Source organism: Sycon ciliatum, chromosome 4, assembly GCF_964019385.1.
Source record: "Sycon ciliatum chromosome 4, ocSycCili1.1, whole genome shotgun sequence".
In the NCBI taxonomy this organism is placed as follows: domain Eukaryota; kingdom Metazoa; phylum Porifera; class Calcarea; order Leucosolenida; family Sycettidae; genus Sycon; species Sycon ciliatum.
The window spans coordinates 23872507-23889355 of NC_088646.1; the positions used below are offsets into that span (position 1 = coordinate 23872507).

General features: G+C 47.2%; 2 protein-coding genes and 1 non-coding gene across 8 annotated transcripts in view; 1 reads left to right on the forward strand and 2 right to left on the reverse strand.

Annotated features, from left to right (window-relative positions):
- LOC135815152 (uncharacterized) overlaps nt 1–2677 on the forward strand; it is a 16760-nt gene extending 14083 nt beyond the window's left edge. For all 4 annotated transcript variants that reach the window (XM_065328405.1, XM_065328403.1, XM_065328401.1 and 1 more), the window contains exon 5: nt 411–2677. In XM_065328405.1, the coding sequence (XP_065184477.1) occupies nt 411–1746 (1336 nt within the window). In that variant the 3' untranslated portion in view covers nt 1747–2677. The remainder of the gene's footprint in view (nt 1–410) is intronic.
- The window catches only part of LOC135815153 (uncharacterized), a 24639-nt gene continuing 10342 nt past the window's right edge, over nt 2553–16849 (reverse strand). For all 3 annotated transcript variants that reach the window (XM_065328408.1, XM_065328407.1, XM_065328406.1), the window contains exons 19-24: nt 16577–16673; nt 16111–16153; nt 15107–15186; nt 14271–14348; nt 10650–10727; nt 2553–4841 (exon numbers count right to left, since the gene is read on the reverse strand). In XM_065328408.1, coding sequence (XP_065184480.1) covers nt 4731–4841; nt 10650–10727; nt 14271–14348; nt 15107–15186; nt 16111–16153; nt 16577–16673 — 487 coding nt within the window. In that variant the 3' untranslated portion in view covers nt 2553–4730. The remainder of the gene's footprint in view (nt 4842–10649; nt 10728–14270; nt 14349–15106; nt 15187–16110; nt 16154–16576; nt 16674–16849) is intronic.
- LOC135816246 (U1 spliceosomal RNA) lies at nt 13472–13634 on the reverse strand. The gene has a single exon (XR_010553372.1). It is a non-coding gene; the product is annotated as a U1 spliceosomal RNA (small nuclear RNA).

Sequence of the window (16849 nt, forward strand, 5' to 3'; positions counted from 1 at the left end):
CAGCCAGGACCCTGGGTCATGCATGACATACGGATAATGATTGAAAAAAATCCTCAGATACATATACCACATTCAAGTACTAGTAAATCCCTGAGGTAAGGTTTTTTTTTAACCATCAGTACGTTGGTAGTGATGCCAACCAAGAATCCACAGGCGCAGGGTGCGATGCAAGTCAAGAAACTGCAGTAAAAGAAGACGTTTATGAACAAGTTGGTCAGTGTCGTGCAATGTTATCACATGAGCTGATTGTAACGTAACCGGTGGTGTTAGTGGACAATATAGTGAAACTTGTAGTTCCTTGGTCCTCATTTCTTTTTATGAAAAAGGCTATTGAAATTTGCTCTGCTGTGAGGTACTCCAACATTAAATTTTATATCTTCTCTTCCTTGCTGCTCTCTTCTTTGTCACAGGAAATATCTGGAGTCGGGTGAGATGGAATACCTGGACACGCTGACCAGGTACTTTGAAACACGAGAGGCACTGGTCAAGCAACTGGACACCATCATGGAGAAGTTGGACGAGTGCATACCCACTGACGAGATCACAGTGCTCTACGTTGCCATGGCAGCCATGCCCAGGCCAGCCTTCCGGGCATGCACCACCGGAGCAGCGCCGCGCATGAACCCCCCGGGAATGTTCACCTGCGCTCACGCTCACAGGCTGGAAAACGCCATGCCAGGCATGCTCGGCTACACTAACCATCCACGATGCAGGTGTAATCATGGTGCCGGCAACGGCGAACAGACAATACTGACGCAGCTGCACAGGATCTCCCACGCCCCGTGCCGGTATCCCGACTGGGTCCAGGCACCGACGGACATCGAGACGCTGCCGAGGCTCAACCTGCGAAGGTACAGGCCGTCGTTTAGCTCGTGGTGGGGACCAGTGGAGCCAGTGGGCTACAACGAGTATCAGCGAACAACAATGGGTTGGGAATACCAAGAGTTGCTGCGACAGTGGCTGCGCGTGTCCGACACCGCACGCCGCACGGAGGTCTATCAAGACGCGTACAACCTGGTGACGGGACTGCTGAATGCAAAGAGCGGCGGAGAGGCTGCCAGTACTGCGAAGCTGATCCAGTTTGTGTCCGTCCGGTACACGCACTGCTCCATCAAGATACATCTCCGCCAGTGTGCCATCCAGCGTGAGCTGCAAGCACTGCGCTTGAATTACACGACTGACAGGTCCAGGGCGGCGACACCAGCCGCACCCAGCACTTTCGCGAAGCCCGTGGCAATCCGCTTTCCCCAGCTTCATACCTGTGCAAGCGTAGGTGCATTGCCATCGACAACGTTGAGACACCCATGGTTCGTATCACCGACTGGTGACTCATTGCTGTGGCCACAGTCCGTGCCAGCATCTGCCATCGATGGCCAGGCTAGCCATGCGACGGCGGCATTAAGGCGTGAAATCGGCGTGCCAAACGTAACCCGTTCCACTCATGCCACAGTGGCGACCAGCAGAGGGGCAAGATTGGGCTTGGGCAGGAGCATCTCGCAGTCCAATCTATCTAGTGCTGCTCACCTGGACCGGGAAGAGGAAGAGGATACCGGCAGTTCTACTCACAAGCTGAGCGCTAAAAAAGGACCAGCACGAGCGGCTAGCCTTGGTCCTTCCCTCATGATGAGCTCAGAGCCCAGTCATAACCGTGGCTTGATTGCCAACACCATGATTGTGACGGGGTACACGCATATTGACCAAGACATCCACCAGTATTTCTGCCTATGCCGCGATGGTCAGCCGTGAGCAGCGATTTTCCGTTCCTTTCCTGGCGTGGCTTGGATAAAGGACATTATAAGGACGTTACTCGAGGTGTCGGCCATTCTCTGTGGTCTGGTCACGCTGTGAATCAATCATAAAATTTATAAGTTAAAATGGAACTAAGTCTTATTTAATACCTCTGTGAAATACTTGAGCAAAACAGTATCGAAGCCCCACTCTGCCATAGTTTAGGTTCACGTACTTTAATAGCAAAGTTGAATTCATTCATATTTCGTTCATGTCTAACTCAAAATGCCTCGCTTTACTTTCGAAGTATTCTTCAACTCTAATTGAGATGGCAGAAGTGCCTATATATCAAATGAAGTAAAATGAAAACAAACAACAAACAGCATCCATTTTGCACACGTACACTGCTGTGTACAGATGGCTTGCTTATCCAGGATAATTTGACTGGACACGAACTGGTCCGGTCCTGGTTTTAGTGGTCCCCTGCTACAGGTTGCTTTATCAGAGTGATTCCTTTGACAGGTATTGCTGTAGAACAGCAGACAGCGCACAGTGGTGCGCAGCAGTGCGATATTTCACACAAGGACATGTACAATGTAGCTAGGGCACTCTCAACGTAGGCTGCAGAACACCACCGCGGTTGACTCCAGCGCTATTACTGGCCAATATTGTGAATTCAAGCAGAGAACTCGATGATGAAGTACTAGGTACTCGTTTCTCGAGTATTTACTCAACTCCCTAACACCCACTGGAAATTGCCTGCAGTAAACACTGCAAAGCTAGAGTCAGCTCAACCGGGAAACGGACAGCGCAAACAGACAAAAGAGCAGTGAAAGGTTTTCTTTTTGTCAAAGGTGGTGAAACCAGCAGCACCAAAAAACCAACCCTACTTACACTCAGATGCATGAGGAGCAAGAAAGTAGAGATACTGTAGATCGTGTCTTTTTAACCCTTTGTCCTTTTGCCCAAAATGTATGTGAGGGGTACCTGCTTCAACAAATCCACTCACCATACCCAAGCAGCTGATATTTTGTATGTACACTTTATGTTTTCCTGAAAGCTTATGATATTTGTGAACTAAAAATGCAGTTTAGGTTGAATTCCTCAGATAGGCGTGGCTAAACAAGAGTATCAAAAATGATTTTTTTGCAAAAATCTGCGAAATTTCAAAGTTCAAGTTCTTTCCTATGTATAATAATGTGCAATTTGTACAAGTATGACCTGGAGTAGAAGCCCTGGCATGTTGGGCAAACACGGAGCATTAGCCAGAGGAGTGCCAGTGGCGACATGCTCGACATTTCGGCCCCGTGCGGCTACTCTCCTCGCTCTGCGCGGCTGTCGACCATGAGTTTGACGGCGCGCAGGTGACGGAGATCTGGACCTCTCTGGGATCGGACTACGCTCCCGCTCCACGTGCTGCGGCACTCTAGCTGTCCCTGCCGCTCCACGACGGATAAGACACAGCGGTGGTACACTCTCTTCACCACTCGAGTGCTGTTCTGCCGATCCTGCACTTAAATCGGAGCGGTCGACATGTCCGACAGTTGGGTCGACGGTTACGACACAATAATCCGCGTCGTCATCAAAATCAGAATCAACACCTTCAACTAAGGCTTCGTCCAGTTAGTTCTCTTCATCAGAGGACATAGGATTGTCGCTTGGGTCACTCTAGCTATCCTCAAACAAGCGCTTCATCTGCATCAAGCCACCTGCGTGCTGCCATGTCGGAAGTTACGGCGCAAGCAAACTTCGGCTTTGATTTCCTGAAATTTTTCAAATGGCAACTAGCCCCAGCGACCCATGTATCATCCTCTACATAGCATAGGCTGTGTGCACGTGAATTTTCATGTGGATCGGGTGATCCGCGTAGCTTCCAGGTCGCTTTGAACATGCGTGGGTTGAACCGTACACAGGTGTACGGTTCAAGTATGGGCGAAAGGACAAAGGGTTAAAAGAAAAATGTTCTTTATAGAAAATGTAAAATGATCAGGTTCTTCCGGAATTCTTAGAAAGTGCGATTAAAAACTTGTGTCAGCCTCACTAGGGTATGTGTGGGAACCTATTTTCATGGAACAAATTTCCTAGAATATGACGTGCCAAATGCATTTAAAAAATTGGTTCAGTAAAAATATCCTATCGTGTAAAAATACTTTGAAGTGCAATCAGTGAATCTCTTTTGGAAGCCGCACATTGCTTGTAAATATGGTAGACAGAAAGAAAATATCTTCTCCCAGCAAAGAATCATTGGCCGTCGCAGTTTCGTTGCGGATAAACGGAGGAGGTATAGGAAGCTTAGCCAGTTCGTATCGAGGAGTGCAATAGTCGCTGGTTGTAACGTAACCACGGATCACAGCCTAACCGGAGGGGGGGGGGGGGGAGAGAGAGAGAGTAACCGTGGGTTGTAGAGCAACATGAGTCATAGCCATTACGCCTGGTACCGGGTGAGGCCAGCGAGCACCAAACGACCTACACTGGGTGAAACCTCACAGTGGTGTGTGCTTGGTACACATAGGCCAGAGCACACACGAACAGGGTAGTGAGTACCCAGGGACTCACACTGGCAGAGAGTGGCATGTACTTGGTACACAGAGACCAGAGTCCATGCTGCGGAGGGTGGGGGCAGGGGAAGTAGTGAGCACTAGGCGACTCATTGCGCAGGACACACGAGTGAAGAGTGCCCAAGTAAAAAGAGACAAAAATGGCTAATTCGGCGACAACGAGTTAGCCGATTGCCCACTAGAGACGTATATATATATATGAACCAGCTGGATAGAATCCAGAAGTACGTCCGACATGTAATGAATGGGGGTTGAATGCACACCGATGCATGGTGGCACAGGGCACGTATTGACTTACACTCCGAGCACGCAACATGGCAGTGGAATACAAACCAGTTCAGAGCTGCTTGGCATCAGAGACTACTGTCGACCACACTCCTTTCACTGGATACCAGCGCAAGAAACTGCACAGCATTCTAGTCCACCAGCTGGAAGACAGAGTCCTTAGCCGGAGTTGGAAGTAAGCAGGTACCTAGACAAGGAGTGGATGGCCAGAGTCTGACGACGACATATGAAGTTGGTCAGCCGGCGCGGCACACTGCCCTTCAGATCGATCTGCAGGTGGAGAACAAAACAATGCTGCAATCAACAAACGGCGACCTGCCAGCCACAATCCATCCGTTGCCCAAATCTACATTGCGGCCACGCCGTGACAGCCAACATCACTCTGATCCAGAATCAAAATTCAGAAAGGACTTGATTTATTGAGTGAATTCTTCAGGGTGCATTTGCCCGGTAAACGCCCTGTGATGATGATGTACCCTTGGTGACATCAATAGGGCAGTACTTCATCAATAGGGCAGTACTTCTACACAAACCTATGGACCAGCAATGTGCATGAGAGAAACAAGGAAATATCTTGGTACCAAAGTGGGCGGATTGATATTCAACAAGCTTAAAGCACCACATCAACTGCAATTTGGGAAGAGAAGAAGTATTGGGGTGCGAGGAGCTGGTTGCTTTGGTCAAACATGATGGTATTGCGCAAGTCACCACACACAGTGCGCCTGTCGTACTTCAAATTTTTGGTAAATATTTTTATACCAGCAATCTCTAAATCGCCAAACTGTAGCTCTTTATCAGTTTAGCTGCTTTGTTGGCTTTCATCTGTTTTGTGGAACCTTCCTTGATCACTATGGGCAAGCGGTAGTGCGTAGGCCGTCCTGGTCGTCCAAAGAAGCGCAAATTCCATGGAAACCAATGTGCTAAATTGTCGAGTGAAATTACAAAAATTGTCGTGGCAGAGGACTCTTCTGTGTTGCCAGAAGATAGGGATGATGCCGAAGTCCAACAGTCTAATTCTGGTGAGAGTGAGACATCTAGTGACAGTGACAGCTCTGGAGATGAGCGCGACGGTGATGATTACCTGACATCCGGGAGCCCAATTTTTGATTTAGAATGTTTACAAAATTTACTTGCTGATAGTGCCTGTTGCTCAGCGTGCCATGGCACCCTTACACTATGTGAAGTACGTCGTGAAGGATTGGCTTCAACTCTATCGCTGGCCTGTGACAGCTGCGAGGCTGAAAGCCGTGAAGCTATGTCCAAGAAGACTGGGCACTGCTGGGATGTGAACAGAAAATCGGCTACTGCAATGACATGGATAGGACGTGGGCATCAATCCCATGTGAAATTCTGCACTGTCATGAATATGCCTGCACCCATGAATGTCTTTGCATACCAGAAGCACACCAAAGTACTAGCAAAGGCCAGTAGAGTTGTTGCCACCAGCAGCATGAGCCGTGCAGCTGCGAATGTCAAGGAGTTGGCGTCTTCCCCTGATATTGCCGTCACTTACGACGGAACGTGGATGCGACGCGGCTTTACCTCGCTACATGGAGCGTTTCTTGCCATCTCGTGGGATACTGGCAAAGTCATCGACTACGAAGTCCTCTCCCGGCACTGCCAGCAGTGCACAGCATTCCAGAGGAAGCTGAGCAAACATGAGATCAGCAAGGAGCAGTATACTGCCAAGATGTCCTCTCACGACTGTGCCGCTAATACCTCCTGTTCTGCACCAGCTATGGAGAGCCAGTCGGCTGAGCTCATTTGGAGTAGATCTGTAGAAAGTAGGCAGCTTACACCACCTTCATTGGAGATGGAGATTCAAAGAGTTTCAAACGTGTGTGTGATGCTACTCCATATGGCCCGGATGTGCCCATCAAGAAAGAAGAATGCGTTGGACATGTCCAAAAGCGTGTTGGTAGCAATCTCCGCAAGCTGAAGAAGGAACTCCGGGGCAAGAAGCTGGACGATGGCTTGGGCATTGGTGGCAAGGGTCGCCTGACTGACGACCAAATGGACCGGCTGCAGGCCTACTACGGAATGGCAGTACGTGGACATGGCAATGACCTGCAAGGCATGGCACGCGCGATATGGGCATCGGTCATGCATTGTGTTTCAACAGATGACAAGCTGCAGCATCAGTTCTGCCCCCCCTGGACCAGATAGTTGGTGCAGGTGGCAGAGTCATCAAGCTGGTGGCCCTGAATACCAACATAAGAAGAGCCTGCCGGATGCAGTCTTCAAAGTCATCAAGCCTGTGTACTTGCGGCTGACTGAGAGGCAACTTCTCGAGAAATGCTTGCGTGGCGCTACTCAGAATCGGAACGAGTGCATCAATGGCCTCATTTGGCAGATTTGTCCAAAGACTGGCTTTTGCTCGTCAAGGACTGTCCAGACAGCTGTTGCCATGGCCACTGCTTGCTTCAACGAGAAGAACAAGGCCTTGGAGGAGATTCTTGAAGCGATGGGCCTGACAGCTGGTCACTAAACGCGGACAGCGCTTGAGAAGTTGGACCGTGAGCAAGCCAAGAATGCAGCCAGGAAATCATCAGATGAAGTGAAGAGTGCAAGGAAGAGGCGAAGGAGAGTGAGGAAGGGTGTGGAGGAGCAGACTGTTGATGACGAAGGTCTCACTTATGAGACTGGGGCCTTCTAAAAAGTAGCTGGCATGGTGGACACAGAGTGTAAATACATGTACCGTATTTTACCGGTTGTAAGTCGACCCCTGTATCCGAGGTCTCATTTCTGCGTTTTAAAGTTTTCACCCAACGAAGCACTACCAACCACTCCCTGCTACTAACACATCAACAAATCATGTAAACATTCCTTATTGGAGGGTATAACGTCCCAATCCTTGAAAAAAGGCCAATAAACTGGCAAACATGTGTACACATGGTGCACTCATGCATGTAGGGCAGATCATTTTGTGTAAGATTCTGATAGTTCCCGGTTATAAGTCGAATCCCGGTTGTAAGTCGACCCCCACCCTTTCTCCTTCTATTTTTAGTCGTAAAAGGTCGACTTACAACCGGAAAAATACGGTATTATACTGCAATTTCCCCCCTTTTTTGGTTATTCCCGCAACTCTTAACCAAGCTACTGAGATAACCGTGGCATGCAGACCCAACAAAGTATACATTTTTGAAATCTGTGAAGCATTAGCTAGACATTGAACCGAAGTTTCAGAGGGCTGCTCTTCATATGCTCATGATAGCACAGGTCAAACCTTTTGTTATTTTTTGCGCTTATCGTTCTATTTTTCTCAATCTCCTGCACTTGCTGGCTTGTTTTGCTGGTGTCCCCTTTCTTTGGTTCAATGTCTTGCCATGTGTGTGTGAGACACTGCAGTGGCACTCATTTTATTGCATAGGACGCATGGTCTTCTATATTGTGGTTATAGGCGAACCTTTCGGCGGATTTTGCGAACAGATCCGTCACATGTATGCCAACAGTAGATAGATGGCATCTTTGGCTTTATGTTTGCTGTTTCTGAAACGGGTATATCCAAGGAGTAAATGCTGAAAATTTTATAATCTGTTTACCCATTGAGATATGTGTGCTTGCGTGGGACGGTGCCGGAAAGGTGTAGCGCTTAACACTTTTTGTGGTGAACAGTCACTTTTCTTGGTTTTACTAGTATCTTACGCTTGGTCGAGTTGATTTGTAAAAATAAAAAATAAAATTTTAAAATATACGAAATATTTCGGGCCAATTTCTCATAAACTGCCTATTTTGAGCAAAATAAGTGGTAATTTGAGCAAAAATCCCGAAAATATCCAATTTTGGGGTGCTCATTACTCCACAATATTGATGGTGACCAGCTACTTTTTTGGCCATTTCATCTCTACACTGCATACTTCACATCCCAAACATTTCGGGCCAATTTGAAAATCTGATTTAGTTTCCAGCTACCTTAATTTATGAATGGGCTACAATCACCATCACATAGCCAATTCAGAATCCACATCTCCCACATTTCTCATTGCTCTTGACTGGCTATGCTGACATCCATCAGCGCCATACAGTGCAATATTGTCGCGAACGAGATCGTATTTTTTCTGTAATTATAAACCTGACGTAAAATGTACCGCTATAGAGCCTATTTTCCTGCCCTTGCCTTTTCTAGTCCATATTCTGAATGACTGTAGGCATGCGCAGCATGGTACGCGCGCATATTAGGCATGCTCGATCTTTAGCCATATAAATCTGGCACGCACACTCCAAATCAGCCTTTTCTTTTAGAACACAAACATTCGACCTCGTGTCACTCGTGTTGTGCGAGTCCAAGTTTGTGTGAAGTAAGCAAATTAGTGGCGGAAAGGTGGTTCTTGACCAGGGAGTTGTACGACTCCTTGTTCTTGACCTGCCCGGTACGCGAATCCGTCGAATTTATTTTATTTATTTATTTTTAAAAGCAAATTAGTGGCATACGTTTTACCAGGGTAGTCACACTGGCGGCATTTATGGTGCCGAAACCCGGGAACACACTGGCTGAAGAATGCGCAGGCTACGGATTACTCAGCAGAAGTAGAAGCTATTGAGACCAACAAGAAAAGGAAGAGCGACTTGATGTTCAAGTTGGGGCTCTTCATCGATCAAGATGGGCTGATCAAGTGCAGACAGAGGCAGAATGAAGAACGCAGAACTGCCGTCGAATGCCAAGTTCCCAATCCTACTCTGCAGAAAGAACGCACTCGCGCGATTGATCGTTTCGGATGTGCACCAGAGAGCTCTTCATGCTGGCGCTAGCCACACGCTCATGGAGTTACGCAACGTTTCTGGGTGACAAGAAGCAGAAAGGAGGCCACGAAAGTTGTTCAACAATGCAAGGTTTGCAAGCGGTTTGAGGGTGGCCACTTTGCAATGCTGAAGTTGGCACCTCTTCCCAAGGAACGTGTAACCTGCAGTGCACCATTCGTCAGGACAGGCATCGATTACTTTGGGCCCTTGACTGCTAAGATGAATGGAGACAACCAGAAGGTCTGGGTTGTGTGGTATTTACGTGTCTTGCAACACAGGTGTTGCACTTGGAACTCGTACTTGACATGAAAACCGACAGCTTCTTGATGGCCTTTAAGCGATTTGTCGCCCGCCGAGGTACACCGGCAACAATAATATCTGATAACGCGAAACAATTCAAATTAGCTGATATTACAATGGAGCAATTGTGGACATCAATCAATGCTGATGCTAATGTATTCTCGACGTTTGCTGCTATGGGCATTGAGTGGTGATTCATTGTTCAGTTATCACCATGGATGGGAGGGGTGTACGAACGCCTCGTCCAGTCGGTGAAACGAATGTTACGCAAATTCCTCGGTAAGAGAATCCTGAAAGCTGAGGAACTTGTCACACTATTAACAGAAATAGAAGGAATTCTTAACAGCAGACCACTAACGTACGCGGATGAAGACTTCAATGGATTTATTCTCCCATCAGCTCATTTCTTGTGCCTTAACAGCAACTTGACATTACCGGGTGAGCAGTTAGACACTAACGATCCAGATTTCTGTGTGAAAGCCTCTGGTGATCTGCTTCTACAGAAGTTCAATGTGTGTCAACAGTAACTGAATTGTTTCTGGCAATTGTGGCACGATGATTACCTAGCATCGCTAAGAGAGCATGGCGATCACCAACTTTGACAAGGGTGTGTCCGTGCCACTGAGGAACCAGCCGTTGGCACAGTCGTCGTCATTCGTGAGGAATGCCACGAGTTAGCTGGCCAATCGGCCGCATCGAGAAGCTACATGAATCCTCAGTTGGTGAGACGAGATCGGCCACCATCCAACTTTCTACTGACAGGACAGTCAGACGGTCACTCTGTCATGTATACCCGCTGGAATGTCCGTCAACACCAGCACAAGTGAGTTCTGAACCCGAGCCAATATCTGCCACAGAGCCTGAATCCAGTAGTGACCACACCGGCACGGCTCGGCCCAAGCGACAAGCCGCAGCTTGTTTCCAAGAGCAGCTAGACAAGCTTATACAAGATGGAGCATCCACTCTCTACACATTGGCCAGTGTTCCCACTGCGCCCTGAGGTGTTGCAGTAAATAAGTAAAATAAATAAACACATACCCTGCCAAGATAAGTGACCATTGAATAGTCCTTGCCGTCTTGCTCAGCTGGCTCCACACACCAACCACTGCTATATATCTGCAGCCACATGACAAGACAAATAAAAAACAAACACTTACATTACGAAACTTGGATGTTGAGCGTGCCAGGTCGTCAAATGTCTCAGCGTTCTGTCAGTTTTGTGCCTATTTGTTGCACTTTCTCACTGTATATAGTATCTAGTTAAAGAATAGATCCATTCAACCCTCCTCCCGGGACAGGGTTACTTTGTAGTAGTATCTGGTTGATCTGGATTACACCAATTGACCATCACAAATGGAGGAATCCTATTGATCTGGATCTGATAAAACAATCACGGCCATAGTATCTCATCTCGTACTTTGCCTGAACATTCTACTGCAAGGTGATTCCGGACGCTTGTGACTCAATGTACGTGAACCAGTGCACCTGGTTAGGCAGCTCGCGTCACGTGACCTACCCAGCCTGCCGCGTGCGACAAGCAGCACTGAAAGTGCTAACTCTAGCTCACGAGCGTTTGCTGCGACTAGCGCCCTCTTGACATACACAAAAAAGGAAGAGGAAACGAGTGAAGCCTAGGCGCCTGTGTGAGCGGTCTGAGCGCTACTATCAAAAAAGAAAAAAACCTTAAAAGCCATCAATGTCAAAACATTCTGTCCAGCACGCTTGTGTATTTCACGAGCGCGCTAATCGCAGCAAACGCTCGTGGGCAGAGTAAGCGCTTTCGGTGCTGCTTGCCGCACGCTAGGTCCAGATAGATCCTGCCAGCAATTCTTTCGGCAAAATACCGAAGAATTTAAAAAGCGGAAATTACCGGCAGAATCGGAGCAAAATATCAAGATTTTGGGTAAAATCGATGCCTGATACTTGGATGTCCTACCGTTTCTTCCCCGTTCAGCCTGATGCGCTGCCAAGGACGAGATCATGTCACCAAAATATCACTGGGATTCACTGTGGATCAACATGATTTTGCAGAACCCAGGGACACATGTGTGAAAACCCGTGTTGAGAAACCGACCGTGCGATTTAATGAAACGTTGTACGGGAAGTGGATAAAAGATATGTTTTCCGGAGCAAAATGGAGCAAAATATCGGGTTTCTAGTGCCAGGGTAGGCAAAATATCGAAAGATTTCGCAGCAACATATCGAGGCGAGCGGAGCAGAATCTGTCTGGGCCTACCGCATGCAGCAGGCTGGGTGGACCACGTGACGCGAGCTGCCAAACTAGGTGCACTTGTTCAGCTACACGCACATTGAGTCACAAGCATTCTGGACTGAGTTGGCTCTATGGTATCAGCCTACAATACAGTTTATAAAAAACCACTACAAGAGAGAGGGTGCACAAAACAAAGTTTTCTAGTGGCTGACGGATCAGGCAACCACGAAAAAAGCTACGAAAGTCGGTTGATCCGGAGGTTGTGCAATTGGAGTACGGGAAAACCATACATGTAAGAGTATATGAAAACCAGAGTGTGCAGCTCGGACGGGTGGCTGTCACGGCGGAATTCCGTGATTACATCATTTTAGTGATGTAGTGTGTACAAGCAGGATTCAAGCAGGTCTCTTTCTGCAAAACTGCAGCTCAGTTGTACGCACTACGCCATTTCCCGCCTCAGATCTGCGCCAAAAAATGATGTAATCACGGAATTACACCGTGACAGACACCCATAGCAGAAAAGGCCCCAAGCTGCACACTCTGGGTTTCATGTACTCATGATACATGCCAACCTGGAGGCTTAAGTTTAGGCATGGGCGGGTAATGCTAGCATTATGGCTGGCATTTATAGTCCCTTTTTCCAGGTGGCATAATGCTGGCATTAGAACACCATTTCGCATGCAAAATTGGCATTACAAGCATAATTGCCGGTCGAGACGACAACGGTGTCATGCATGAAGCTGGCTAGGTCCAGTTCCGAAAATCATGCATCTGAACCCGTCCGGCTTCGTCCAGAGACTTGACGTTGCAAATCAACCTTCTCAGTGGATTGTTTCAGACAACATGCTCACTGCTGTTTAAGTTTTTCTTCTTCTACGCTTTGGCCTTGATCCAAGACGGCCTTTCCAACTTTCAAACTGGCATTATGGAGTAGTGTGAGCATTATAAGTGGCATTATATCCTCATAATTATGAGCATTGCCTTTAGCATTATCGCAGCAAATAACTAGCATTACCCGCCCATGCCTACTTGAGTTCCCCGGACAACGAGGCTGAATTCCCTTGATTTTGTCCGTTTTCCCTGGACACCAATTGGTTTAGCTCATCCATCATTAGAAGATGCATTTTTCATGACTGCTGCTCAATCAAGAGGGGTGTGTCATTGCATTGAGCTGTAACTGCACAAGTAATACTGGCAAACCCGTTACGCTTCCACATGTGTTTTTTTCTTTGTGCTACCGTATTATCTCTAATAAGCACAGTCTCCAATAATAGCACGTCTCCAATAATAGAACACCTTGGGGCGGCATTCAAAAAATAAAGTGCTCAGTCTCCATTATAAGCACACTGTGTAAATTCATTATCTGTACCGGCGGAAAAACCCTGTAATGTGTGTGTCTGACATATAAATTTGGCATGGCAACATGCCTCTGAAATGAGGTTGAAATAATAATGGAATAGTCTCCAATAAAGGAACGTCTCCATTAATAGCACGGGGCGGAGGTACATTGAAAAAAATAAAGGACCGTGCTTATAATAAGAGATAATAGATAATACGGTATGTGCATTTGGTGTGGAGTATGTGTGTACCAACAACACACACTCCATAATCCACACCAATTACTTCTTTTTGATTAGATAATAGATAGCAGGGGCTGCGCGAACGCAAACCCCCTCTACCATAAATTGTGCACCCGAGTTTCCCACGTTTGGGGAAATCGCAAGCCTCAGCCCCAACGGAGTGCAGTGGAGAGGCCTCATCCTGAGGGAGCCGCCTTGATGATCACGGCGTCCCCTGTGCCAGGTAAGTATGAAGCTTCTCAATGAAGGACCACGAAATTTATACAGGATTCACCATCAGTGGATATAGTTACGAAAATTAAATGCTACACCACCATCATTCAGACACACCCCACCGTAACTATCAATGACACCCGCAAATACAAAAAGTCGACATATTAAAAAAACTAATTACGGCCGCCGCCGATAGCCGAAATTACCATGGTAACCAAGGGATCAACCCTTATTAGGATAGCACTCTTGGATTGACTTATCATAACACAGATGACCATTGAAAGTAGCAATTCATAGAGAAAGGAGCATTGAAGAAAGGCAGTTGCTAAATGAACGCAATACTGTATACATGTGAATCTGATCTGTTACCATGGCAACCACTGCAACACAAGCACCACACACTACAGTGCTGCTCAATAAAGAGGCTAAGCTGCACGTTATTTTTGAAGTGACGCGCAATTTCACATAAAATGGGTCATCGATTGCCGTAAAACGCCAAATTTCGACGTGAGACTCGTTTTCCGCATGAGCGCTCCCCCCCCCTTCCCTCACACCCAGGGCCATACACGGCTCAGTGTTCACAGGTCTGGGGCTGCACTGATTGCCTATGTATGGGTCTAGTATAAAACAGACCAAGTCAATCACTGTACACACCTGGCCACGCTGAATATCCGGATTGCACGGGCACTTGGGATGATCCACGGACTGAGCGGCTATGATGTGCTTCTGACCCTACACATCACCATACAGTATATACATGTACAAACACACATAAGGGCATGTCACAAAACAGGTGGTCTGCTGTAGCAGTGGTCACTAGACACAGCAAAGACAGGTGGTACGGCAATGCCCTGGGCCTGTGCAATGGCATACCTGCGCTAACTCCACTTTAAATAAAGCCAAACAACAACAACACAACAACTCTATAGCCGCTCATAGTAATACCCAGGCAGTAGGCTTCTAAAGTCAACACACTAGTTGAAGGAATGGAAAAGGGAAAAAATCTGAAGAAAAATCGAGTCAATCGACTGTCACCACCATGACTCAAGCCAGGGAATATCTCACCACTTCCTGATCTTCAGCCTTCTACAAGTTCTAGCATTCTGGGCAATTTCCAGAAATCTAACTGGGTTTTAAATTTCTACAGGTTTCGAAAGCATCTGAATCATGTTTTGCCTGAGCTCCAATTTCTGAGCTACAGTGGTAGAGTCGTGGCTGGTAAGAACCACTCCCATGGATATAGCAGCACAACATTCAAACCCATAGTCCTACCGTCGCGGACATGGAAATTCAGTCGAATGACTGGGGCCGGCGCCCTCAGCGCGTCCAGAACGTTGCATGCAGTGCATATGTTGATCCGATGGGACCAGCGCGCTGCAGTGCATACATGGATGTGTGTACTGCTTCGCACGGCTGCATGGCCAGCGCCCTGGGGCCGCTAGACGTGCGACCGGATTTCCATGTCCACGACAGTACATCTTGGGATTTACCTCGACGCGTTCATGGTGCAGAAAGCAGAAGTCCCTTGCCTGAGCCAGCAAGCAGTGGCGGGCTTCCAGCAGCATGTACACTACAATGCCAGAAAACGCGAGCATGCACACACATACACACAGTCATGCACGTGCGTGCGCACACACACACACACACACACACACACACACACACACACACACACACACATACACACACACATGTGCACGCACGAGCATACACACACACACCCGCATGCACATGCACACACACACACACACATGCAGGATGAGTACAGGCACGGGCATACATTATCGCATAATTCTGACATGAGAGAGCTCTGATGCACACTATTTTAGAAATGACGCTGCTCTGTGCTCCAAAAAAGTTGTGTCGAATTTTTCCATAGTATGGTTTTAACGCAGCGTGGGGTCATCCTACATGTTAACGTAGTGTAGGATTCGTAGAAGTTTCAGATGATCATGAAAATTGTTTCATGCAAGAACTCGAAACTCAAATTTCTTGTAGGCGTCCTTGATTTATAGAAAACAAATTCCTGTGGGTTTCTGGTGCTGTCATGGAGACGTCAACGGCTATAGCAGACTTGACAAGCACAACATTCTGAGGATAGCCAGTGGTAACACGGATGTGCGAACTTTACTTTTAATGCAGATTGGAAACTCTATTGTAACAAAATCTTCACCAACCAACAGACTACTAGTATACAAATTGACATTGTACAATCAAGTCTGCTCATTCCGTTATTTTCTTCCTATGCACTCGGCAAGTCGCAACTCCTGTTTTGAGTTGTTTTTTATCTCTCTTTTTCTTTCCCTACTAGTTGCTGTTACACTCACTGATCCTTATGTACAGATATACAGCATTCCCTCACTAGTGGGACCATTGTTATTAGGCTAGGGCCTGTTTTGGACTTCCCACTCTAAATAAAGAATACAAACAAAACAAACAAAGTTCATCAACTTAGATCATGTTGTACATGCATGTGAGACACTCCTCCACATACTGATCATCAAGCGCTCTCCGTATTTCGCTATTGTCTTCATTTCCTGCCAACACAAAACACAGATGCACAAACATACAAACGCAGGTGCACGCACACATCCACACAGACAAAGACACCGACACACACACACACACACACACACACACACACACATCCATGAAGTGCACCTACATCAGTTAAAGTCGGGTCTGCTAAACAAAAGTGATTAAGTTCTCCAGGATGAGCAGAGGTCATGCACACTCATGCCATACGACACAGCAATGTAATTCTTAGAAAATCGCTGCTCCTACTGTCAACGCCAAAACAAACCGACAAATCACTCGAGCTCGGCTGGTTAGGCCACATAGCTCAGTACTCTCTTTGGCCGCGTTTCATAAAAAAACATGGTATCCACTCCGAGTGATTTGTCACAGCTTTCACCGCTATCGACTGTATGTGAACATGTTCATGCAATGGCGATTCTAACCTTCAGCATGGGGTCGTAGCCGAAACGAGTGTGTGGCTCTCTCAGCGCTTTCCAAACTCTGCTCAGCGGCAGCGGGATTATGCCTTTGCCCATGAACCTGAGATAGGAGACAAATAGATATACAAATAGACATACAAATAGACATACAGCACAAGCACACGTTACTGCATGCTACACAGACAGCGTACACACAAATCAGCTTCGTTCCAGGAACAGCGTTGCAGTGCATGGCTCTTGCATACTAGTAGTCAGTTTACAGAGTGAGCCCACGCA